This window comes from Crassostrea angulata, chromosome 10 (assembly GCF_025612915.1).
Source record: "Crassostrea angulata isolate pt1a10 chromosome 10, ASM2561291v2, whole genome shotgun sequence".
NCBI classification, from domain to species: Eukaryota; Metazoa; Mollusca; class Bivalvia; order Ostreida; family Ostreidae; genus Magallana; species Magallana angulata.
The window spans coordinates 2,832,286-2,858,766 of NC_069120.1; the positions used below are offsets into that span (position 1 = coordinate 2,832,286).

The 26,481-nt window shown below is 34.8% G+C and overlaps 4 protein-coding genes across 5 annotated transcripts; 2 read left to right on the top strand and 2 right to left on the bottom strand.

Moving 5' to 3' along the window:
* Positions 1 to 793: 793 nt before the first annotated feature.
* On the bottom strand, positions 794 to 12,916 carry LOC128168121 (28 kDa heat- and acid-stable phosphoprotein-like). Its single transcript, XM_052834227.1, has 7 exons — positions 12,796 to 12,916; positions 11,897 to 12,021; positions 10,922 to 11,047; positions 10,453 to 10,583; positions 2,252 to 2,403; positions 1,957 to 2,011; positions 794 to 1,682 (listed from the first exon to the last, which is right to left on the bottom strand). Exons 1-6 carry the CDS (start codon positions 12,803 to 12,805, stop codon positions 1,980 to 1,982), a joined length of 576 nt encoding a protein of 191 aa, XP_052690187.1. The 5' UTR covers positions 12,806 to 12,916; the 3' UTR covers positions 794 to 1,682; positions 1,957 to 1,979.
* A 78-nt stretch (positions 12,917 to 12,994) lies between these two features.
* Positions 12,995 to 17,289, top strand: LOC128168122 (protein BUD31 homolog). The gene is made up of 4 exons (XM_052834228.1): positions 12,995 to 13,155; positions 13,483 to 13,605; positions 15,923 to 16,089; positions 16,922 to 17,289. The coding sequence occupies exons 1-4, from the start codon at positions 13,062 to 13,064 to the stop codon at positions 16,970 to 16,972; spliced, it is 435 nt and encodes a 144-aa protein (XP_052690188.1). The 5' UTR covers positions 12,995 to 13,061; the 3' UTR covers positions 16,973 to 17,289.
* Positions 17,290 to 19,649: 2,360 nt separating this feature from the next.
* On the top strand, positions 19,650 to 21,369 carry LOC128166283 (cyclic AMP-dependent transcription factor ATF-4-like). Its single transcript, XM_052831360.1, has 3 exons — positions 19,650 to 19,814; positions 20,029 to 20,319; positions 20,429 to 21,369. Exons 2-3 carry the CDS (start codon positions 20,121 to 20,123, stop codon positions 21,295 to 21,297), a joined length of 1,068 nt encoding a protein of 355 aa, XP_052687320.1. The 5' UTR covers positions 19,650 to 19,814; positions 20,029 to 20,120; the 3' UTR covers positions 21,298 to 21,369.
* Positions 21,370 to 21,655: 286 nt separating this feature from the next.
* LOC128166284 (SET domain-containing protein 9-like) lies at positions 21,656 to 25,488 on the bottom strand. 2 transcript variants are annotated; one of them, XM_052831362.1, is made up of 6 exons: positions 25,215 to 25,488; positions 24,639 to 24,952; positions 24,264 to 24,387; positions 24,053 to 24,162; positions 23,434 to 23,554; positions 21,656 to 22,177 (listed from the first exon to the last, which is right to left on the bottom strand). In XM_052831362.1, exons 1-6 carry the CDS (start codon positions 25,301 to 25,303, stop codon positions 22,090 to 22,092), a joined length of 846 nt encoding a protein of 281 aa, XP_052687322.1. In that variant the 5' UTR covers positions 25,304 to 25,488; the 3' UTR covers positions 21,656 to 22,089. The 2 variants fall into 2 exon arrangements, with proteins under 2 accessions (XP_052687322.1, XP_052687321.1); XM_052831361.1 differs by having other exon boundaries at positions 24,047 to 24,162; positions 25,215 to 25,484.
* Positions 25,489 to 26,481: the final 993 nt, after the last annotated feature.

Here is a 26,481-nt window from a genome sequence, read left to right on the forward strand (position 1 = left end):
TTTATTCTATGAGGTATTTGAGGTGTAGGCTGTAGCATGACTGCTACTGTATTCAGTATGCTGTACATATATCCTTTATTTTCACAATGATCTATTTTCTGCGATCATTGTAATATTGTAAAAAAAAAAAACAAAAAAAAAAACCTAGAAATTATATCTTTCACAATAGTTATATACAATTTAAAAAAATTTAATTCTCACAAAGTTAGTGCATGAAAAACAAATTTTCCACAATTGCTTCATATTTGCAAAAGTTACTACAAGTGAGTGAAAAAATTGTGTGTAGATATTTGGTAAACGTTGGGATGCACTATGAAAGGTAGCCTACGGCAAAAAGTACCTGCTCCAATAAGACGAAAAAGCAGGTCAAATACAGCATTGGAGTTGCGGTTTGTAATGATGCATTTTAAATTAAATTTGCATTCCCTAGAACTTTGTTTTAGTAACCGATTATAAAAGATCTTTTTCAAAAATAGATTTGATTAAGGACGCCTAAATTGTGAGGATGACTAAATTAATAGTTTCAATATTAATATGGAAATACATTTGTTCGATCCCACTTTTTGGACAAAATCTTGGAAATGTATTGGTGTACATGTATATCATTTACACAAGTCCTAAGCAGGTGAAAACAACGAACAAATGCTGGAATATTTCAACAATTAATTCATCTTATAAACTGTTAAATAAACTGTCCAAGAATAATGGCAGTACATTAAGACCTTATAATTTAACTAAGGAAGCATCACATGCCCTCCTTAATGTGTAACATCTCGTATAAAAAAGAACCAAGTCTGCTTCCCTATCACATTTATTCTGTTCGGTTAATACATGTACAGTCCATAAGCAAGACAACAATACCAGCTTAACACAAGAGTTAACCAGATATTACAGGTAAGTTACAAGCAACCGTTCTATTACATGGTTTCTCTTTGAGGGCTTAAAAAAATTAATATTATCACAAAACCTGCACCTGATAAAAATGATTTTAAAGAATCAATTAAATTCACCATTTTTTAACAATTCTTGCACAGATTCTTTGAAGACAACAAATTTTTATGTTGACAAAGGAAAGTCAAAACTATATACCGGTAATTAGACTGTAAGCAACAACAAATCTTGTACACTAAATGTATACATCATAATTGGCCAAACCTTTGATCCCCATTATGGGAAGATTGTAGGCTCAAACAGGAGTAAGGAGAGGGGACTGAAGATTTCTACATGTACATGAATTTGATAATTTTATTAAAATATACAAATGAAAATGAAGCACTTTTTACATTGAACAATTCCATCAGTCTGTTTCTGTGCAGTACAGAACACAAACTGTGGTATGTTATCATGCCTTGTTTCAAGAGAAAGGGTACATCAGTTTGAACTGAACAACCTGTGTGCATTAGTTAAAGTATAAAGTCCAAATAATTATTGATAATTGAAAATACAATAAAAACTGCAACAATAAATACATGTGCGCATAATACTCTATCTTTTCTGAAATTATCCATTCTTAAGTAGTTCCACTGATTAATTCTGCTGATGATTTTGAAGTAAGAAAACAATGGAATATTGTTGTTAATTTTTTAACAAATTTATGTCCCTTGCCAAAATAACATTTAATCTTTGTTCTCCAACAAACACATGCAAACCACAGGCTCCAGAAGGGCAGCTTCAGTCATACTCTGTAAAACAATTAACACAACCAGTAATTACTTGATGCAATCTCAAGTCTCACCATTAACCATAAAAGCAAAGGATTTTAGATGATGATGGTTGCAAATTCCCCTTTTCAATAAACAACTTGGTTTGGCTATAAGCTTTTTAATACAAAATGATTCAAAATTAATCAAGCTCACAATAAGGAAAATGTATTACTGTCCTGTGTATGTACTTTTATGACAGCAATGACAGATATAAAATCTAGCTTCCTCTTAGTCATAGAAAAGTCTTACTTACATTGTTCTATAGTGTGTCTTTTATCAGCTCTTACTTCCCTTTGCTTCCTCTGCAGCTAAAAAAACAAAGTTTTCTCTCAATAAATACATCACTGTTTGTTCTAAAAAAGTAATATCATCAATTATTTTAAGTTTATCAGTAAAAAAAACTTCCAAGTAGTAATATACCCTTCAGGATTTGTATTGTCATACTCATTTGTTTAACTGATCAGTTATCTCTGCCCTTAATCTTCTGTGTTGTCAGCCGTAAGGCATTTTTATTGATTAGTTAAAAGCCCTTTACAATGCTGTCGTACCTTTTCGTTCCTCTTCTCGTTTCTTAGCTGCGTCCTCGCGCTGTTTCCGTATGATGGCCAGACGAGCGAGATCTGCCCGGGCCTCGTCCGTCTTCCCCTCCATGTGAAGCTGCTGGTACCGCGCCTTGGCCTGCTGTTTCTCCAACTCCTCTCTGAAAATGTGTTCATAGCATTAAAGTTACTGTGGAAACATTCCAATTTGTGGGAGCCAATACTCATGACACTGCATATTTTTAGATAAACAATGTACAATCATATCAAATAACAGGTATTTTCTGCATTTGTTTATTTCTGGGGTATTTTGAGGGTATAAAAAATCTTCAGAAATTAAAATCGCAAAATATTCTTAAATTACACAAATACATGTACAACGATTGCCACATCTACCAGATGAGCTCTAAACTGTGGTCAATATGTTACTCAATAGTCTGTATTCTGTAACTACACGTGATTAACTCATAATATGTATAATTTCAATTCAATGTCGTTTGAGTGAACAGATCATAAAATTAACACTTAACCGTATTTGAATCATATTCAAGCATAATTTTATATCAAAATACACTATCAAAAAGTAACAAATTATGAAACGTGATTTATCTTAAGGGTTACATTTATCAATCAACATGTGCAGATAATGTTTTCCAAGCGCATCTCTGATATTTATTTGCAAAACTCATTCAAAACAACAACAGTCTTTCCTGATAATAGCTTAAGGATTATTCATATAGATAAACAATCATTTAAGAAAGGTGTTGTTCAATGTACGAAGGTTGTTCGGAAATTATTGAGACACTCTATGTATTTTCTATTCTATTTGACATTGTTTGATGAAAATTGGCATAAACATAAAACCGGCACTAACAATTAATATCAGCAAAACATATTTCAGATAAATTATATATTTAATTCAAAACGGTATAAAAATGAATTGATGGTTGACGGCGCAGTCAGAAAATTAGTGAGTATGAAAATTCATCAATCACGTATTCCGTATCGGAATGACCAATATAAGTGGGAAATCAAATTAAATTTTATACGTCATTTTTTAAGTTATTGTGACGTCATTTTGAGAAAGTTTGGTATATTTTGGATTTCAAATACTGGAACCAGACACAATTTTTATCAAGATTTATTTATCTTATACTGACGGCGTAATGAATTTTAACGTTAAGGCGGAGCAGCAGTCTTACATCAAATTTTGTGTTGAGCTTTGAAGAACTCCTGTCCAGACCAAGAACATGCTTAAACAGACACAGTGCGGGAGAAATGTATCCAGGGCTTTGGTTTATCAGTGGCATAAACGTTTTACTGATAAACTATTCGGTGAAAGTGAAAGCAAAGGTGCTGGGCGACCTTCGGTCATTAAGGAGGAACTAACGTCAGCGGTTCAGGAATTATTGGAGAATGAAGCACGTTTGATGGTAAGGACAATATCCTCGAAATTTGATATAGGATAACCAACAGCAAAAAAATTATTGACAGAAACTTTAGGAATGGAGAGAATCTGTGCCCGCTGGGTGCCAAAACTGCTAGCAAGCAATGAAAGAATCAAAGGCCGGAACGGCCACAAAGGCGTCGACCTGACATTTTCTTTTATAGCGAGCGCATTAAAATTAGTACCTTTGGCATACTTATTGTAGAGCAATCATCTCTCAAAAATTCTTTGACGTTCGTTGATACTTAAATAACACTATGTTGACAATGATGCAAGGTAACACGTTATATGTAATTCTTGATGCGCTCGCCAGAACGGTAGCACCGTAAAACATATTATAGATTTATAAAATGATATCAATAATTTGAATTTTTGTACTAATAGTCGTATATCAAATAATACATATTAGAATAAAAAAAGTAAATGATTTATGTGCCTCAAAAACAAAAATCAGTATATTTCCTTAATATGTAAACGGTGTGACCGTTGGACCGAGCGCAGATTTAACACAGTGCAGTTTGATTTTTGTATAATAAAATCTATTTAAAACGCACACAGTAGGATTCGCCAGCATATGGTTGCCTACTCAAATCATTCGTCAAAGTTAAACTAAACGTCGCGTGCTCAGTCTACATTATGATGTCAGACGTAAAACGTTCAAGTTTTGTCTTCGGAAATAGCCGAAGAGAGTTACGTGATTCCGAATTTTTTATTTATTTCTTCTTTCATTGTTCGTCAATTTAATTCATATGAATGCCAATGTAATAAAATTGAATACTTTATTCAGTATCTAAAAGATCAGGTCCTTGACGTTGATGTTTTATTTTCCATCTGATAATTTGATAAGACATACATAGAACAAGTCGTGTGTCTTGATTGAAGCACTATTGAAACTTATCTGGATTCCTTTTTAATTTCTTTTAATTCAAATTACCTTCTTTTGAAACACTGGAACTTATTTAATCGAGTTTAGGAGCAATAAACATCGATAAGTACCAGTCAATCAATGATCGAACTAACTTTTTAAAAACAAAATGGCTGCCAACATGGCGGCGCCCAGGGTTGAAAGAAATTTATTTTGGCCTTAGTACCCCTGATTCAACTTTCATTTTTCACTGATTTTCTTATATATACATGTTACCATTAATCCTCGCTTCGCGAGGCGGGCTTTGCCCGCCTCTCGCTGCGCTCGGTATAAATTAGGTTGTGATGCGTTTATAATACAATAACTCATCATGGTTACAAAAATGAAAGAAATTTCAAAGTTCAAAAATAAATTTTTTTTCTCCTTGAAACAGTCTTTGAACAATTTTCAAGGTTCATATATAATTTGAATACATTTACAGTGTGTCCCTGATTAAAATAATAAAACATACTTTTATTTTTGAAACAAGATTACCTATGGTTGTTTACAAACAAATCCACAACACGTGCTATTGAAAATGCTCGACCAAACCGACTGCATTATCGTGTTTATTTAATGCAACAAAATCACTAGATACGTTTATCGCTTACATTCATTTTGGAGGCCGTGCCCGATAAAAAATAATTTACGTATCAAATTTTATTTCTATCGAGCATGGTCTCCAATTAAAATATAAGCGATAAACTAAAATAATATCAAGTGAATGTTTAGACCTTATTGTATTCATCCGCCATTCTTGATTAGGCAAATTTATACTTATGCAATGAGTTGTCAATAACCAGGGAGGCAAAGTTGGATTTTTTGTACACAATGTAGTCGAATAAATGGAATAAAAAATCTGTAATACTTTTAATACTTTAAGGAACTTATTTCTTGTGCGCATTTAAAAGGCGGTGCAGAGCATGAATTTTTGGACGATTGCCAATCCAGACGATCGCTAGAAGGCTGCCGAGCATTAGCTCGACGCCTTAAAAAAAGAGTCAATGCCTCTCTGTCTTTTCTGAAGCAAATCAAAGAGGAAGGGGAGGGGTTTTTGGATAGAATCATCACCACAGATGAGTTGTGGCTCCATTATTATGACCTGGAGACTAAACAACAGTCTTCGATTTGGACAATAAAAGGAAATCCACCTCCAAAAAAAGCAAAAGTGTGTAAATCATCCGGTAAAAACATTTGTATCATGTTTATGGATTGCAGAGGCATTCTTTTGTCCCATTTTGTTCCCGAAAAACAAACGGTGAATTCTACATATTACTCAAAGGTAAATGCTTAGAGGCACATTTGGTTTGACTGAAATAATGATAAAAAAAAATTAAACTAGATAATAATTTCATAATCCATAACAACTTGCCCAGTAAAAATGCATGTGAGCGTTTAATTGATGCCCAGAAATATTTTTATTTTGAAAGATACTCGGGCGCGACCTCGTACATGCCATTAAAAAGAAACGACCGGAACTTTACCAACGACTTGATAGTATCATTTTCCATCAAGATAATGCGCCGGCACATACAGCAGTACAGACACAGCTGGAAATCGGGCTCTTAGGATTTGAACGACTTCCGCACCCGCCTTACAGTCCAGATTTAGCTCCAATAGACTTTGCTGTTTTTCCAAAACTTAAATCAGCATTGCGGGGTATTAAATTCCATGACTTTGGAGAATTGAAAAGAGCCACCTTAAATGCAGTCAGATCATTAGATACTGATTGGTGCCAATCTGTTTATGACAAGTGGGTAGCTCGTCATGAGAAGTGCGTCCACTTAGATGGCGTTTACTTTGAAAAAGAATAGTCCTGATTTAGGGGCCTAATCAAAACTTGCGCCGTCAAAGTTACGTCAAATGACGTCGTCGTAGCCGCTGGAGACTGCGCCAGGTGCATAGACATATACAATTTGTTTTTCCCATTGGGAATTATCTAATAATACCATCACTTTGAAATTTTAAATATTTGTGTAATATGTTCTTGATTAAATTTGTGAGAAATTTCAATAATTTGTCGTTCGTTTCAAAGAAGTAAACGCAAATGTCTCAATAATTTCCGAACAACTCTCGTATAACACTAACTAGTTTAACTTTATTTTTTGCCGTCTAATGTAATCGCAGAAATTGAAAATGCACAATATAATTTTATACCTTAGGGTTTGAACTGGAAAAATTTCGAATTGTAGAGAACACCCGTTATACAGTATTTAAGGAGGCCGATTTGGGTTTTTTTGCGGAAAAACTACAATAGCAAAACTCTTTATTTTTTAACCATATGTAATTTAAACCAACTCTAGTTTATATGCCAAGGTTCATGAAAATCGACCGTATGGTTCTTTTAAGGGACCATCTCAAAATAGAGGTACATTTACTATAGGAATGTATAGGAAACTGTCATTTTCCTCACATCAAAGCAGTTTTAAAAAATACTACAATAGCTTTTTTTCTCAAATTGTTATATATGATAAGTAATATCATTTCCTACCTTATATGTAAAAAACACAAAATTCTACCATCTGGTTTTTAGTGGGGGCCATCCCAAAATATTAAAATGCACCAAATTTTGCTATATATTTGGATCATCACGAATGATGATTGGTATAATGGATTCATTCCAAAAATTAGGAAAATATCCTCGAGGATAGCATCATTCTGTATATAAAATTTCAACAGCGTACAATTTTTACTTTTTCTTTTATGTTATTTCTTATAACGTACTCCTACAAAGCTTCATTTTATCATAACGTCATAAAAGCGCAATGGCAATGCTCCCCTACCGCACAACGTAAACATAGGTAATCACAGATTACAAAGCTCACCGAGATGAGGCATCAACTTTATGAGGCATCACCTTTAAAACCACCTTTATCATATGATATGAAAATCATAGTTAATGATCTTGGATATTCATGGATACTGTTTTGACACAATATCGTATATCATATGTAAAAAAATTGTATGATAATCCTATGTTCATTTCATACATTATTATAAGATACAATGTTTATCAATACAATAATATAAAATATGATATTGCATCCAATGATACTTACAATATATATCATTTAATACAATATAATACTGTAATAAATATTGATGCAATATGATTTTGTAACATATAATATGACATTGTATCGTGTTATACATTATTGTATTTAATCACATAATACAATATCATAATATCTAATATAAATACAATATAGCATTATTTGATACTATATCATATCACATAATACATCACAATATTGTAACATATGATATTATATTGTATAATATAGTATAATTTTGTATTGTATGATATTGTATCATATTTGATACACAATATTGTATCATATGATACAATATAATTTGATAAAACATTGTTTCATATCATATGATACAATATCATCTGATACAGTACGATATTATATAATACAATATCATTTTATACAATATCATATCATATGATACAATATCATATTATACAATATCATATTATATGATATCTTATAATATCATATAATACAATTTCATGTATTATATAACAATATATTATATAAACCAATATCATATTATACAATATTGTATCATACGATATGCTATAATTATAATATACAATTTCGTATCATATGATACAATATCATATATTGCAATATAATATGAAACAATATTATTCGATAAAATAATATATTATACAATATCATATTCTACAATATTGTATAATAATATACAATACTATACATAACAATATCATAATACAATATCATATAATAATGTACAAAAAAATTGATACAATATCATATCATATCATATAACTTTTTACAATATAATGTATGATATTACATTGTATCATATAAAACAATAGTGTATCATATCATAGAATACTATATCATAGGAATCATGTTAAATCATTTAACAACAAACACATCTATCAAGCAGGTTTGAGTGAGGTAGGAGAATTTTTAGCATCCTTGATAATGGAGATCAGGCTCTGCATCTGAAGCTACCTCTGCAATTCATTTATATTATAGTTAAATCAATTATGCAAGCTATTATCTATAAAACATGTAACCTGTTCCAAAAAACTAAACCTCATCCAGCATCCGAAACCTATGGCTCAGATTCAGCATTCAAGCCTGTCAGATGCATCAGTATCATGAGATGCATCATCCCTGCAAGTTTGGTGATGTAAGGACCAGTAATAACTAAGATATAATCATCAGAGGGCACCTGCTCTAAAAACTTTAACCAGCTCTTAAAACCTTAACCTCATCCAGCATCCGAAACCTATGGCTCAGATTCAGCATTCATGCCTGTCAGGTGCATCAGTATCGTAAGACGCACCATCCTTGCAAGTTTGGTGAAGTTAGGACCAGAAATAACTAAGATATATTTTTTAGCATCCTTGATAATGGAGATCAGGCTCTGCATCTGAAGCTACCTCTGCCATTCATTTATATTATAGTTAGATCATATATGCAAGTTTGAAATAGTGCTATTACCTACATATATTAAACATGTGACCTGTTCCAAAAAAACTAAACCTCATCCAGCATCCGAAACCTATGGCTCAGATTCAGCATTCAAGCCTGTCAGGTGCATCAGTATCATAAGACACACCATCCATGTAAGTTTGGTAAAGTTAGGACCAGTAATAACTAAGATATGATCATCAGAAGGCACCTGCTCTAAAAACTTTAACCAGCTCTTAAAACCTTAACCTCATCCAGCATCCGAAACCTATGGCTCAGATTCAGCATTCAAGCCTGTCAGGTGCATCAGTATCATAAGACGCACCATCTATGCAAGTTTGGTGAAGTTGGGACCAGTAGTAACTTAGAAATGGCTATCAAAGGGCACCTGCAACAAAAACTTTAACCTGCTCGAAAAACCTAACTTCATCTAGCATCCGAAACCTTCGGCTCAGATTCAGCATTCAAGCCTGTCAGGTGCAAAAGTATCATAAGACACACCATCCATGCAAGTTTGGTGAAGTAAGGACCAGTAGTAAGTAAGATATAATCATCAGAGGGCACCTGCTCCAAAAACTTTAACCAGCTCTAAAAACCTTAACCTCATCCAGCATCCGAAACCTATGGCTCAGATTCAGCATTCAAGCCTGTCAGGTGCATCAGTATCATAAGACACACCATCTATGCAAGTTTGGTGAAGTTTGGACCAGTAGTAACTTAGAAATGGCTATCAAAGGGCACCTGCAACAAAAACTTTAACCTGCTCCAAACACCTTAACCTCCTCCAGCATCTGAAATTCATGGCCCAGATTCAGCATCCAAGTCTCTCAAGTCCATTAGTAGGTCCAGATGCATCATTCATGCAAGTTTGGTGAAGATAGGACAAGTAATAAGTTAGATACAGGACCTGCAACTAAAACTTTAACCAGGTCCGGACGCCGACGCCGACGCCGACGCCGAGGGTATAGCATAAGCTCCCCCCGACTTCGTCTCGGTGAGCTAAAAATCGTGTTAAAAATAAAAATTTCCTTTAAAAATCTAAATATTTTTATCTGTATTTTGTTTATTGTGTTCAATTTTATAAATGATATCGAAAAAAATTCATAAGAAGTATAAAACAACTGTATTATATTAGAATGCGCAAAAACATGCGCAATGCAAACTAAAGTCGGCCTCCTTAAGCCAATCATTCTCCAGCTACAGTTATGCATTCATGTATTTCGTGACATTTTGTACTCTCATTATACTTATAACCTCTCATGTTTTAAGACGTATTTTACAGCTTTACTAATTGTACATTGTTCAGTAACCCGTACCTTGGTCATTGTGGCTGCTTTATCAATATAGCTCTACCGATACTTATTTTGACATCTATAAAAATCAGTTCATTCAGTGGACTTACCTCTCACGCCGTGAAAGCTGTGTTTTTCCTGTGGTATTTAATTCTGTGACTTTCTTTAGCTGACGCGCTCCTGTTCGATTTGGATTTTCTATTTCTATCAAATGTTCCACCCCTTTAGCTTTTTTATCTCCCTACAATCAAGAAGATAGTGCATTATCTTTGTATTGAAGGAAAAACAAGTAGCAAGCAAAAAGTCCAAACTTTGGTTCTAGAACCTTTTAAAATACAGCAGAGCTGTCAATCTCTTTGATTTGGGTCCAATAAACGGACCCTTCCCATATTGGGGACACCCCAAAAATGCTGTTTTACTTAATATCTAGAAATTCCCAATATCATTAACTTTACATTGTGTGTATAGGAAAAAATCTTTTTAGCTTCGTTTTTTTCTTTATAACTTCTCGTTCATTTTCCACAAAGAGAATTAAAACATGAGTATACTAGTTTAACAAACAAAGGCAGAATTCAATACCTCATCTTCACTGTCGTCTTCTGAATCTGAGTCTGAGGGGGGCAGTTCTCCTGGGGCACCTTGACTCTTGGCTGTGGCTTTTGGTTCCTCTTCTTCCTCTTCATCACTTTCTATTCCCTGTTGTCTCTAAAATACCCAAAGAATTCACTGCTTTATTGTTATACCGAGCGCAGCGAGAAGCGGGCAAAGCCCGCCTCGCAAAGCAAGGATTAATGGTAACACGTACAATGTATATATAAGAAAATCATTGAAAAATGAAAGTTAAATCAGGGGTACTAAGGCCAAAAAAAAATTCTTCCACCCCTGAGCGCCGCCATATTGGCAGTCATTTTGTTTTTAAAAAGTTAGTTCGATCATTGATTGACTGGTACTTATCGATGTTTATTGCGCCTAAACTTGATTAAAATGAACCGGTGTTTCAATAGAAGGTAATTTGAATTAAAAGTAATAAAAAAGGAAACAGATAAGCTTCAATAGTGCTTCAATCAAGAAACACGACTAGTTCTATGTATATCTATCAAATTATCAGATGAAAAATAAAAACATTCACATCAAGGAACTGATCTTTTAGATACTAAATAAATTATACAATTTTATTACCGCTGCATTAATATGAATTAAATTGATAAACAATGAAAGAAGAAATAAAAAGAGTTCAGAATAACGTAACTCTATTCGACTATTTCCGAAAACAAAAAGTGTACGTTTTACGTCTGAAACATGATGTCATAATGTAGACTGAGCACGCGACGTTTAGTTAAACTTTGGCTAATCATTTGAGTAGGCAACCAGGCGTATCCTACTGTGTGCGTTTCAAATAAATTTTGTTGTACAAAAATTAAACTGCACTGTGTTAAATCTGCGCTCGGTCCAACGGTCACACTATTTACATATTAAGACTTATAACATTGAAGAAAAAAACATCAGACAACATATTGACTCTGTATAAATCTGCTCCTAAGGTGGAGACATTACCCTCCATTCTTGCTGCTTTTTGTCCCTCTCCTGCTGTTGCTTAAGTTCGTCTGCATCTGTAAAATGTCGTCTCTGTCCTTTGTAATTCTTCTTGGGACCATAACCCCCTCCCCTTCCTCCACGACCTAGAAAGACAACACAGAAACAAAGTTAAACCCGTGTTCTTCAGTGTACTGTATTCCGTTAGTTTGGTAATGAACACTTTAGTGGCTTACAACCAATTCTCCCCATGTACCATTTCTCAACAATGCACAGCAGCACCGCACAACATATAGAACCATTTTAACAAGAGCTTGGACTTTGGGTAGTTGTGTAAAACAGCAATGTGACGTAGGCCTGTCTATTTCATTGTAGGCCACTCAGCCATTGCTTTTTGAAATCATCAAGATTTGTCTGGCTTTTGGGCTAAGGTACGTAATCGGTGTATATTTCTCTTGATACCAGCATCATTTTAACTTGTTTTGACGCAAGAAATAGATAGTTACATCCTACTGAAAGTCCAAGGACTTGTTAAAATGGTAAGAATTGGTACATAATTGGAGAAGTCACAGATTATTGATACTCATACATTATCAATATGATTTTCATCCATCTTACTAGTCCTAAAGGAAATTCGCAATAATATACACTGAGCTGCTCTAGTTTCTTTAAAAGCCATTGAAAAGGTTACTGGTGGAAATAAGAAATATTTTAGCAAAAAATACTGAGTTTTGTGTAGTTGTGAACAGATGTAGAGAGATGGCAACATTCGTGAATCTTTCCCTTCTTTCTACTGTACTGTATCGTTGAATACATTTTTTCTGAACTATAGGCATGTTCATGCTGTTGTTTCAATATCATAATACTCTCATTTAATATTATTCAAAAACGAATGAGTAATTGAGATTTCATCTTCTTACCTCTTGGCATGTTCAGTATAGCCACACTTCGCCTTTCTTCACGCAGGAGTAGTTATTGTTTACGGTTGTTTTAGTTCTTCGCAACTTGTCCGCAAGTAAAATTAAAGAAAAATTAATGAATACTCCTCACACAGTCAAGATATTTCGGGAACATTCGGGGTTTTATATTAGGCTAGTGAACATAAACCCCGAGGATCTCAAAACTGCGTCTGTCTGTTCGTCGCTGTTATTGTCGTACGTACGTCGAAGAAAACAAGCTGAAAGCCATGCCAAAAGTCAAGAGAAGTAGAAAACCTCCTCCAGAGGGATGGGAGCTCATCGAGCCTACCATTGATGAACTAGATGCAAAAATGCGAGAAGGTATTGTCATTGTGTCGATGTTTTGTATTTGTTCCGTGAAATCTGCCGATTTTTATAGCGATTTTTCTCAAGTTTATGGTTCTACTAACCAAGTCTTGCTCTTTCGTTCAATTTTCATAGGCTGGCTTGTTTTTACTTTTCTTGGAGTTTGTCTGGTTTAAAGCAATATGTATAGACCAATCACATTAAATAACTTAGAAGTTACTTGAACCAAGTTACCCAAGACATAAAAATGAATTGTTGCTTGAAAAATGAGTTAAGACTTTATTTGAGACTAAGGGTATTCAGGGATTTATTTCTCAATATTCTTTGTATTTTATGTTTCAGCGGAGACTGACCCTCATGAAGGAAAGAGAAAAGTTGAAGCTTTGTGGCCGATATTCCGGCTTCACCACCAGAAGTCCAGATACATCTACGACTTGTTCTACAGAAGGAAGGCCATTAGTAGACGTAGGTCGTCTTCTTGATGTTGTTACCAGTGCTCTGTTACCATGGTATCGGGTTTGTTCGCCCTTTCTTCCTATTCACCTAAGTCTGTCCTAGGTCCGTTCCCTCTAATTATCGTTCACCCAAATTGATTGCCCTTAACCTCGTTTGCACTTTTTTTTTTAATAAACCACATCTGATTCATAAGTTATTTCAATTAATTTTAACTTAAAACTTGTTAACTTTTATTAGTTATTCGTATATTCTATGTTTTTCCTTCAACAAAAAAGACGTACCGTATTTTCCCGACGACTCGTCGATGCGGACGACTCCTCGAATTGCCCATTTTTAGCCAAAATTTTAACAAAATCCTACGATACGTCGATCTCAGACCATACGTCGATCTTATCACTTCAAAATGGCCTATAAAACTGCAGTAACATTATCAGTGTATGATGCCACGATGTCACCGATATTGGTACCAATTATCATTAATGATTAACATTTAAACAATTACGCTTTATACTTATGCATCAAATTTTCAAATACCGGCAACTTCTACAAAGTCGCTTGCATTTTAAACAATTCCCGATATCGCGTGTTATGCAAAACTAAACTTACTTTGTCAGAAATATTTTATTCCCAAGCATTAAAATAAGTATCCACTCTGACTATCGCCAGTGTATTCGCCATTACGTAACCAGCCACCTGTTGACTCGGGGCGTGGTCAATGTTTGTTTAACAATTTCCGGTGTCATAGGCATGCAACTGTCTCGTGTCGGACTTCAAAGGGGGATCTCAAGTGCAGAAAGCTTAGCAATTACTATGATTTGATGAAACTTGTTTACTTTGTATCCAGTAATGCAGTTACACGCTATTGTTTTACATAGACACTGTTAGAAATAGATCGATCATTTGTACGACTTGATAATGACGATAAACGACATACATACGTTTCCTAAAAAAATTATCTAACAATAATCAAAGAATTGGACAATAATTAATCAATGAACTATAATCACTCTTATAACGGTACTCTTTATATACACAGGGAGTGAAATTGCCGTAAAGATCTCAGCCTTAGGGCAAGATTATTAACACAACCGGTGTCAGCCTATTGTATAAACAGTAGTATTGATAATTGCCGATTACGTATTTTAAGATTGAATTTGACTATTAAATATTTCTGATTTATACTTTCCACTAACAACTCTTTACAAATAAAATAATTAAATTTAAAAAAACATCCCCCGGACCTACTGCAATATTTTCTTCCATTCAAACTTGGTTTCAATTTTACTGCGCAATGTTATCTTCCTACTAGTGATACATAGAACCATGAGACGATGTGTTTATAAAAACGGAACCGTAAAACTTTTAATTGTTTAAGACAATGTCACATTTTTTAATAACTGTTGTTATCATTATGTATTTAAGTGTTGACAGATGAGTGAAAATGATAATTATTAAAGATGAACAGTGAATTCAACAAGGTAATTTTCAATCACACAGCCAACTCAAGATGATTAAAACCAAGATTTTCAATGCTATTTTTAAAAAATTTCTGACTACGAGCCTACGACAAGTCGAACAAGACGATAAGTCGGGTGTTCTGCTTCAGAGGAAAAAAATACCGACTAATCGTCGGAAAAATACGGTAATTGGTAAGATTCTATTGTCATGAATATTCGATAACCATCTTGTTGTTTTTATATCAATTCGCATGATGTTTTTTTAAACAATTAAAGAACTTGAGACTTTACTTGGCTCATTCAGAAGCTAAGCAGATGATTATCACTTATTCCATTTTTGAAGAATTTACTTAACACAATCCTTTGATCTCTAAATGAGATATATGTGAAGATTTCATAATTATAATATTGTTATATTATGAGGAGAAATTTAAAATAATTACAAAATAATAACAAAAGAATATAAAATGTAGTAACTTACATTAAAATTAAATAAATCAATTCACAAGTCCTTGTATCGATATCATGTCACTGCCAGTCTGTTGGTGATTATTATGTTAAAGAAGAAAGGGTGGTATTGTTTTCATTAATAAATCTCTTCATAATGTTTAAATTGATCAGAATACAAAAATATTTATTAAATACATTAATCCTGAATAAAAATGAGGCGAACGCAGCTAGGGCGAACGGCGTCAAGGGTGAACGGGCCTAAGGCGAACCAAAACTAGCCTAGGGTGAACGGCGTCAAGGGCGAATGCGTTTTAGGGCGAACGAACAGCCAATCTGTTACCATGTCATGCAGAAATAAGAAAAAGTGTATCACTAAATATTATTGTTTAAATGGGTTTTTTCTCTCTCTTTTTCTGCAGAATTGTACGAATATTGTCTGAAAGAAAACATTGCTGACAAAAACTTAATTGCGAAATGGAAGAAACAGGGATATGAAAATCTGTGCTGTTTAAGGTGCATTCAAACAAGAGACACAAATTTTGGAGCCAACTGTATCTGCCGTGTCCCCAAGTCCAAACTAGAAGCAGTAAGTTTATCTTGCATTAACTGAATTCTACATTTCGGGCTTGACTAACAGGCATTTAGAACCATTTTAACAAGGCCTTGGACTTTCAGTAGGATGTAACTATCTATTTCTTGCCTCAAAACAAGTTAAAATGACGCTGGTTTCAAGCGAAATATACACCGATTGTGTAGCCTTAGCTCAAAAGCCAGACAAATCTTGTTGATTTCAAAGAGCCATGGCTGAGTGGCCTACAATGAAATGGACAGGCCTACATCCCAAACCAAAGTCCAAGCTCCTGTTAAAATGGTTCTAATGATAGCATATCTTAAAATTTGTATAGGTAAATTACTAAATATAAATGTATTTATGTCAAAAACATCTGTTGTCATAGATAAATCATTAAGATATGCCATTATATATAATCATGAAGTGCCTGTGGTTTGACTGTATATTGAATGTATTAATGTATGACTAGTACCGGTAATAGATTTTCAGTGAAAGGCTTCAGGCACATATTTTGGTTATAAATGTGTACTATAGGAACTTGTACTAGTGTAATAACACAAATAATCTACTAGAAATTACAAGGAATACAACTCTTCTAAGATTTTTGATCTTTTTTTGCTTATATCAGTTAGTCAATGGTAAATGGTAATAATAATGTTTACCATTACCGGTACTTTCTTTTTTGATAATGTATTCTGAACAGTTTTCATTATCGAATTAATTGCCATGTAAATTTCAGTTCTAAATGTCAAAAATTAGATGACAGAACTTTTGCTTGACTGTACATCTGAATTTGGTTCTCCTCTTACATGTCACGGGTAATAACGGTCACTGATTATCCTTTCAGGGTAAGATTGTGGAATGTATACACTGTGGATGTCGAGGCTGCTCTGGGTGATCATCAGCTGATGCGTGTACATAGTGGCTGTCGTTGGAAGGACATCTGAGTGTGGTCGTTGTCTGTACTCCTTTAAAAGACTAAATACATAAACTCAGCAGAGGAAGGACATGATGTCATTTACCAATTGTGTTACACAAGATTGTTCAAAGAACAGTCCTTTATTGGAGTTTGATAACAAGAACATTTTTTTCTTAATTTCAACACAAGAAAGTAACCTGGGAGACTTTCATACAACATTTTTTATAGATATGCATTGTGTTAACTTGTTATTCATTTTACATGCCTTATTGGAAAAATAAACTCATTTTATTTAATGTGCGTACTTTATCTGTGAAAAGTGTACTTTCGATTGTTTTTACCTGTATATGTCGTTTTGGTCGTGAAGCATCTTTATTGACCTGATTTAACAAAGGCTTTGTTGCAAGTATGTGTGTATATATATATATTTACATCTACCGAGTATGATTCCCTCTATATCTTACGGAAACTTATAGTTAATTCATAGCTCTATAGAAAAAGCTAGACTGAAATTAACGCCCCATGTATTAGTTGGTTGAAATTTACAGCGGCTGAAACTGACGGGCAACTGACAGGACTGAATTCGACACACCCTGTTTATGGATTTGTCCCACGAAACCTACAGCGATCTAACAAAATCACGACTGAACAGCAGAAAATAACCATAATGATGTCGGACTCAAAGTTTTGGCTGTTTCTTTTAAACAGTAATTTAGTGAATTTTAAATACCGGTACTTTTTACAATCAATTTACTAGTTTGTTAAAAGAAAGATGTAAATATAAACAATTATAAAATGCTTTTTTTAATGATTCATGCGGGTTATGAAGGTAGCGGTCATTGCAGAAAAAAGTTATATAACCCGCTAAGGAGGGTTATGTATTTTTTCTGCAATGTCGCCACCTTCATGTCACGAATGAATCACCAAAGTTTAAATATACCAGTGTGTGGGTGCAGGGCTGACATGCCATCTACAGCTTGTCAACAAAAGTTCCTAATACATGTAAGCTAGATAACAGCAGCTAATCTTGAATATATTGAACACTGATATGGTGAACTTATGGCTATAACAACTTTTATCAATTTCACCTGAAGTTCACTTAAATAACAAACATGGCTATAACAAATTTGCGATTTTAACGAAGTAATTTTAAGACCCTAGCTTATAAAATTTTAACATATTTTGATCATTCATAGAACAAACATTTTCAAATTCATTGAAGAAACATATGAACTTTTAATTTCATAGATATGAAATTCTCAAATTTACTAGAAACTGACATCTCATTGTTTAATTTAGAAAAAGGATCAACATTTCGAAAATAAAACTTAAACTGGGTAGGATCCAGCTGATACAAAATTTAAAAAAAAATTGAAATAGAAGATTATATTGACATTTTATGTAAATGTTGGTGATAATAATTATATATATAATCTTAAATAGTTTGAAGTACCGGTACTGTCAGCAAAGTTTTGCTGTACATTGTTTTACATTGCACTTGTATCCAAAACATCTTTTTATCTTCACTGCAGTATTTTCAATTTTATTAACCACATAATTATGTTACTAATAAAATAAATATCAATTTGGTGTGTTTGGTTTCAAGAATGGTAAATATCAATTAAGCAACATGAAATGGAGTTAGCGATAAGTATGTATATGTTATTCACCACTCAAGGGGGGGGGGGGGGGCATATGCATTAAAACAATATGTGAATTTAAGAAATTTGACTTTTCCAAGGGAAGGAGTCTGTTGGAATTCTCCCCCTTTCCCGCACTCCACTCCCCTTTAGCTTTAATAGGTTGCCTTAACGTTATGCAGTTGGTTGGGCACAAAATTCGCCAAAATTTGCGTTGCGGGTATAGGGAATTTTGGCGAGCGCTCGCGAGCACCCGCTCTGTTGAACAGGCCTCTGATCTTCAAGACAAGGGGCCCAGGTTCAGATTCCAGTTTTGTCTGCCATTGTTTACATCTCCCTTCGATTGGGGGTTATCACTGTATGCTAGGTTAAAATGATGCTCACATCTAGGCCTTGAAGTAGCCTAATCATCGTCGTGATAAGTAAAAGACGCGATCACCCGTGGGTATCCGACGATGATAAGTAAAAGACGCGATCACCCGTGGGTATCCGACGATGGGCCTTAATGGGTTTGGAGTGTTTCCGACCCGGATGGAATTTGCCCAACCCCCCCCCCCCCCCTTTCCCCTTGCACAACGGTAACGAAATGGACTTTTTTTTATTTGACCCAAAAAGGAACACATGATTGTGTGTACATAACATTTTCTCCTAAACATGACGTACATACGATATGCGGTTAAAAGCTAGGACATTACATTGTAAATCTATATTTAGAAATTGACGTAGAAGGTGTGTTTCTCTCGACGAATGAAATTCAACTTCCATGTGAATTTGGCATTACTCCAAATTTTCTGATGCAACTACATATTCGTTCACAGAAATATCATTGCGTTAACAAAAAATAGTTCTCTTTAAATTCGGTTGATTTTTTGGACTAAGGTCAAACAATATAATGTTAATGCAAAATTCAACAATAAATATGAAATTTATAACTTCAAGAATAAACATTTTGTTCTTTTACGAAGTGAAGAGCATTTCGCTCAGTAATATGACCTTGGAAACTGTAGTTGTGCACGTTGTGTTCATTCGCTATGTGGATAACAGGACAGAAAGCACGTATCTATAATTATCCGAACTCGTTCGCGAGCGATTAACGATGGCTGTTTGATAAATGGTGTGACCTCCACAACCGTGCCAAAGCCCAGGCTTAGCACAAGAACAACTTTAAATTTAATCATGGCGTGAGTATAATATTTACATTTATAAAAGAATTGTTGTTCAATTTTGTCTTACAATATGGCTGCTTACGAACGTGGCTTCTCCGGAAATGGCCTATTTTTAACTTTTTAACAATGAAACATTACAAACAATATGGCAACATAATGTTAAAGTTTTACACATACATTGTGTCCTAAGTAAATGAATTTAAAAATGAATGTTAATGTTTTCTTTCAGGCTTTTCCCCCAATTCATCGAGGCCTTGGCCACTACTTCACAAATTTCACAAGAAATTGCCCTTTTGAAATCTTATAATTTTCAAATCGAAGATGGACATGGACATTTTGGAAATGGACCAGTTCCCGCTGTTCGAGGATTTGGCGATGCTGGACGATGGGTCCGGCCTCTCGCTGGAGTATGAAGACGGCGTGGGAAAATGTTTCCCTGGTAATGATCCGGCTCCCAAACTGGTCATCGACCAGGCCGGCAAGGAAGTGCTAGATGACCTGCTCCGTCTAAGTCAAAATGGTATGCAAAATTAAATTAGTTACTGTTACCTTCATATTATATATAATTTTTGTTTCCTTTAAACAAGAGATGTGCATTAGATTATTCAGGTGTCTGTTGTCTTTTTCAGAACCATTGGATCTTGACTGGATGGAAACAGGGAGTCTTGAGCAGTTCCTTGTAGGCATGGGAGCAGACCATATCAACACTCCAGACACTCAACAGGTCTTGCAGGCAACAGAGCCAATCGTTGTGATAAAAGACACAAATGTGAACCACAGTGTTCTCCACGATTTGCTCACTCAGCCCATTACGATTAAGCAGTCCCCAACTGTTAAAGTGAGCCCTGAACCAGTGGTTTCACACGAACTGTCACAAATTGACTTGATGGATGATGGTGTTCAAGCATCCTTGCTGTCAGTCATTGCGAGTTCCAGCAATGACGAAAACGAGGTGCCAGCAGAAATATCATTCGACTCCGGTTACATGGACTCGAGTTTGAATACCTCCTCTTCCTCAAAGCCTGACTTGCTTGATGTCAGCAGTGTTGATAGTCTCATCAGCTCTCCTCTCTCTGCTGAAGAGATTGACAGTTTATTATCGGGTTCAGAACCCTCTTCTCCAAGTAGCCGCAGTGATGGCAACGACCCAGACTATTCTCCATACCAGAGCGACAGTGAAGAATACAAATCAAAGTCGCGTACTGGAGGCAAACAGAAATCAAAGAAGAGGCGATCTGGTCCGTATAATACCTCTACTGGAGATCGAAAAGACAGAAAGCGTGATCAAAACAAAAATGCCGCTATTCGATATCGTAACAAAAAACGAGAGGAAGCAGACCTACTCAAGCTTGAAGAAGACAAACTTGCCGAAAAAAACAAAGAACTTAATGATAAAGTCAGTCAGTTGTCTCGTGAAATCAATTACATGAAAGACCTTATTTCTGAAGTTTGCAAAGCTAAAGGGTTGAAAGTCACATTTAAAAACAAGTCTCAGTAAATTCTTTCATCATGACCAGGGATTGTTTATATGTTCATTGTATATTGACCATTAAAAGATTAATCATCTTAACTTGACTTTGTTTCTTTAAACAGTTATTTTGTGTGTTAAATTAAAAGCTGATGTATCATTTAAAGTAGAAAAACAAATATGATTTATAAGGAATAGGAGCATGGAGACAGTGCTCCTTGTAGTTGGTTCCACCATTTGATCTACATGGTAACCAGGTTAGAAAGTATACTTTTCCAATGCTTATATACAGTTTCACCCATCATTTTTTGTTTGCTCCTCAAAGCTACCAATTGAAAATTTGACGTAGCTCTCTTTAATAGATTAATAATTACTCAGTAAAACTAAAATGTGCAAAGATTTTTATTTTGAAACAGTCTACATTGAATTAATGGATCAATATGAATTTCTGATTCTGTTTCGCGCAGAGTTGGGTATGAACTAAAGATATGCCAAGATCCTACATATTACAAAATCATCTTGTCTTCAAGATATCTAACGCAGATGTTATTTAGTTCTACTACATATGCAAGCTGCATGTCCTGTGTTCGAAGACACATTGGATTGTCGTGTCGGACAGCTGCAGATGAACTGTGAACTTTAACACTTGCATACAGTCATACACCGATGTCCATGTACATGTTGGATCATGATGTAGATCACTGCTTTCTTTCTTGATAATGTTCTGATTTTTAACATGCACTGTACTTCTGTGAAGTGGTGTAGAGCTTCTCTACTGGTGTCTGTATTGTTCCCTTTGATCGTGACAATCCTTGCATGCAATCAACGGACAACGGTGAAGTAGGTGGAGAAGAGTTCCTCGCCCGCTCCAATATCTCTTACTGACACCAGCACCACAAGCCTTAGGGCTCTGAATAAACAAACAAACAAAAATAATTTGTTTCATAGTAATTAAGTTAAAATACCAATAACTAATATCATTTCAAGGTACTACTCAGTGTCACAGTATGTAAGAGTACCAGTACTTATCAGTCATAGTTTGTCGAAGAACTAGACATTGTCAAAAAATGGGGAAGAACTAGATAGAATCATAGCTGTCAAGCTACGAGTCATTGCCACGGTTTATTAAGGTACTTTAATATTTGAGCATTGAATGCTCATATTTGGATATTGTCAGTCCAATAACACACCAACACACCAGGCTGTGCAGATTCATTATCATATAACAGCACTAATACAACAAGCCAGTATTAAATTAAGAACAGGACTAAACAGGTACTTGACCTTACAAGGAATATCAATGTACAAGTCAGTGTCAATGTACAAGTCAATAACAATGTACAAGTCGATGTCAATGTACTAGTCAGTGTCAAGGTACCATTCATAGTCAATGTACAAGTAAATGTAGAAGTCAGTGTCAATGTACTAGTCATTGGTCAATGTACAAGTCGATGTCAATGTTATAGTCGGTGTCACTGAACAGGACTCAACAGGTACTTGGCCTTATAAGGAATGTCAATGTACAAGTCGATGTCAAGGTACCAGTCACTGCAATGTAGGAGTCAATGTCAATGTACAAGTCAATAACAATGTACAAGTCAATAACAATGTACACGTCAATAACAATGTACAAGTCAATGTCATTGTACAAGTCAATGTCAATGTACAAATCAATGTAAATGTACTAGTCAGAGTCAATATACAAGGCAGTGTCATGGTCAATGTCAATGTACAAGTCAATGTCAATGTATTAGTCAGGCTCAAAGTACTAGTCAATGTCACATACTGTAGTCATTAATACCAGCCAGTGTCATAGTAGTCAATAAACAATATGTCAATGTTCTAGTTCTATCTTTTTGTAATCTTATGGTATGTCAAGTTGTAAGCAATCACAAAGACAAGATGAGATGATACTACCGGTACATATACTTGATGGAATTAAATACCTGTATGTATTCACTATAAAAATGTGCATCTGAAAATAATTTTTAAAGTTTATCCTATTAAATGATTTACAAGTTTTAAATCTAATCAATGAATTCCTTCATTTAAATCAAATGATATGGCATGTCTGCTTATACAGAATATGGTAACTATATAAGACATGGGGCCTTTCTTTGTGTACTGAGCCTGTACTATGGACTTACAAACTCATTTTCAACAGACCTTTGTGTTAAATCTTCCGCCGAGTGTGGGGAGTAGAAGACATTGGGCAGAAACTGTCTCAGATGGAAAGGAAAATCCATAGGCACACTGAATTCCTGGTAAGCCACATTAGCAGGTAACTCTGTAACAAAACAACTAACATGTTTACTATCCACGGTGACCACTTACTGACTGTGGCATGTAAAACTGTCACACACAGGAAATACCATACTAATACATACATTCAACAATTAAGTGAATTGTAATTTAATTGAAACAATTTTTCAATAGGCTCAAGGGCCACATTGCTCACTTAAGTGGCAAATATTCTAGAACTTGTTTTCTTTTCTAAAATTCTTGTGCTATAGGTTTATAAACATACAGATAGACCAAAGAATGGATGATGGACAACAGGTGACCAGAAAAGATATATTGAACCCTCAGTTCAGACGAGCTAAATGGCTTATAAAAAAAATCATGATTGCAATAGGATTTTCTGTTCTACTTTTTTATCAGTTATTAAACATTACTTAATTTATGATAGTAGGTTTATAATCATTGCAGATTTTGTTATCATATGTAAAAGTTTCACAGCAAAATAATCAAAATTTAAAAAATGATCTGTTAATAGGACCTTTACTCTGGTTGTTGACATACTGTCCTATTGCTAGTGGGTTTTGTAAACAAGCGGTCAACCATGATGAATCACAGACATTGAATGGGCCTTGTCTATCTCTCTGGGAACATGAACTAAAAAAAAAACAGCATTGTATGTACAATGTACAAGTTATAATTGACTTACTAATACCAGAAAGTTTGGAATTGAACTCATTGATTCTGGTTTATATTACTTGAAAATCATCTTGGAGAGGCCTCTGTCATTGCCGTCTATCAACACACCGTCAATGCATCTGAAGATGAACGAGTTCCCAATGCTTTGGAAGAAAATGGCCTCATGTGGATAGTAAACAGTGCCTGGAACAATGTAGTGTTGACTACAGAAGAGTTGTCAGAAAATTTTCTTATGTAAACAAAGTAAAATTACATGTTGAAAAGAAACTGGTAGAAAATGCAGAGCAAAAAATGTGCAATAAATTTAACAGTTAAGGACTTTACATGATCCATTGTACAAGTGCATGTATACTACTTAACATAATGGAACAGTACTGTAAGCTCCAAAAAGGTCTATCATAGAATGAATTAGGATGAATGTTTCATAATGGTACCTGGGTAGAATGCCACCACTGATCCCTTGGGGACACATCCACTGGTCACAAACACCCCTGTCCCTCCCTGGGGTAGTGTACTGGGCCCCCTCTCTACTGTAAATCCCAGTAGAGCCCCTGTGGCCTGAGAGTTCAGTCTGGCTATCTTGGCAGGGTCTCTACTGGCCAGTGCTTTATATGCAGTCTCCAGACATATCTTCTGTTCAGGCAGGTAAAACTGATGGAATCCAGAAAACAGACCCAGAATAGAATGCAGTACCACATGATCAGCAATTAGTTTGTCACTATGACCTTGATCCACAGTTCTCGCTGACCTATATTATAAAGACAATAAATAAAATCCATAGTATATAATTAAGGAGTGTTGCGGTGCAAAACTGAATCCATACAAATTGATTATGATCAGTTACCATCAAAATTCACACATAAACAAGATATGTTTTTAAATGTCGCTTTACGTTATCGGTAACGCCAAATAAATAAATACAGGCCGTTACGATATGCTTCAGAGGTAATTCGGTTTACTATATTTCAAGGTTTTCCTTACATTTGTCATAGGATATGGTATAGACCAACCTTTGATTCAAGTTGAGAGCGATCCAAGGAACAAATCTGTACCGATATTGGAGCCATTTTAACTTGATTCTTTGAAATAAACTGAACATTCCATTTATATATTCAATACGCCAATAGTCGTCATTACGAGGCGGGGTTTTGCGAACGCATCACAAGAAAACGATGAATATGCGGTGCATGCCTGCTCGCATTTATAACAGTTACTGTTTGGTATCTATTTATAGCAATTTCACGTAAAGTGACAACCAATAATTTTTAGATGCTACCGTATTATAATAGGTGAATTAGTGTGTAAATTCTCTCTTACCTAATTGTTTTCTTTACAACTTCGATCTGCTTTATTGATCTGGAGCTGTTTGCTTCAAGCTAAAATTGAGCGTGTACTGATCGAATCTGTTCTTATGAAATCTATAGTGAGTGGTACCCCTCTATTTATGTGTCAATATAGGTACATAAGTAAGGTTAAAATGCTTACGAGTATGAGCCTGCTCTCCATGCAGGTTCGTAGCATCGTTTTAGAAAGTGTGTGGCGGGGGGGGGGGTGCAAACTCATCCAAAAAATCAAAAAAGAAAAAAATATTAAAAGGAATAAAATAATGCATTTCTCAAATCACAATCCATGGGGGTGGGAGGGGCAACTTGGCAGAGCATAGCGTACCTATAACCTGCATGGGGGCCAATTTAACACAATGTTAACAACCCCCCCCCCCCCCCCATGCTACATGTCTGTGCATCTATTCTATGTGGGTATTAAAATGTCCACCGCATTGTCAGAAAATGAATTCAAGATGCAAGGAGATATTGGCTGTACGTTGGGTCTCGCAGACCTAAGCTTGTGTTCTTAGGGGCTGGTTAATGAGAGGTTTGATAGTTAATACTTCTTCAATAATAATGTTGAGCATCTACTAGTACAGTGTATGAAATTCTTTCACAATTCTTATTGCAATGAAGCAGCAGGCGACATGCAAACGACCAGTTTATATTGCATAGTTGTCAAACCAATTATGGGTAACTTTTACTGAGCTTTTAATGAATAAATATTTAAACACATATTTGCTATAAAACTCGTTTATTTCTCCATTCATTTAAATCTAATAAAACTAACAAAAATCATATAATCACATCTGTCTTTTTGTTTACTTTCCCCTCTGTAAGATAGTGTCACTGAAAACTTTTATCTGATGACGACATCAGAGCAACACTTGTAAGAAAAATAATAAAGTCCAAGTTTGATTTATTTATATTTATATATGTTCTATGTAAAATG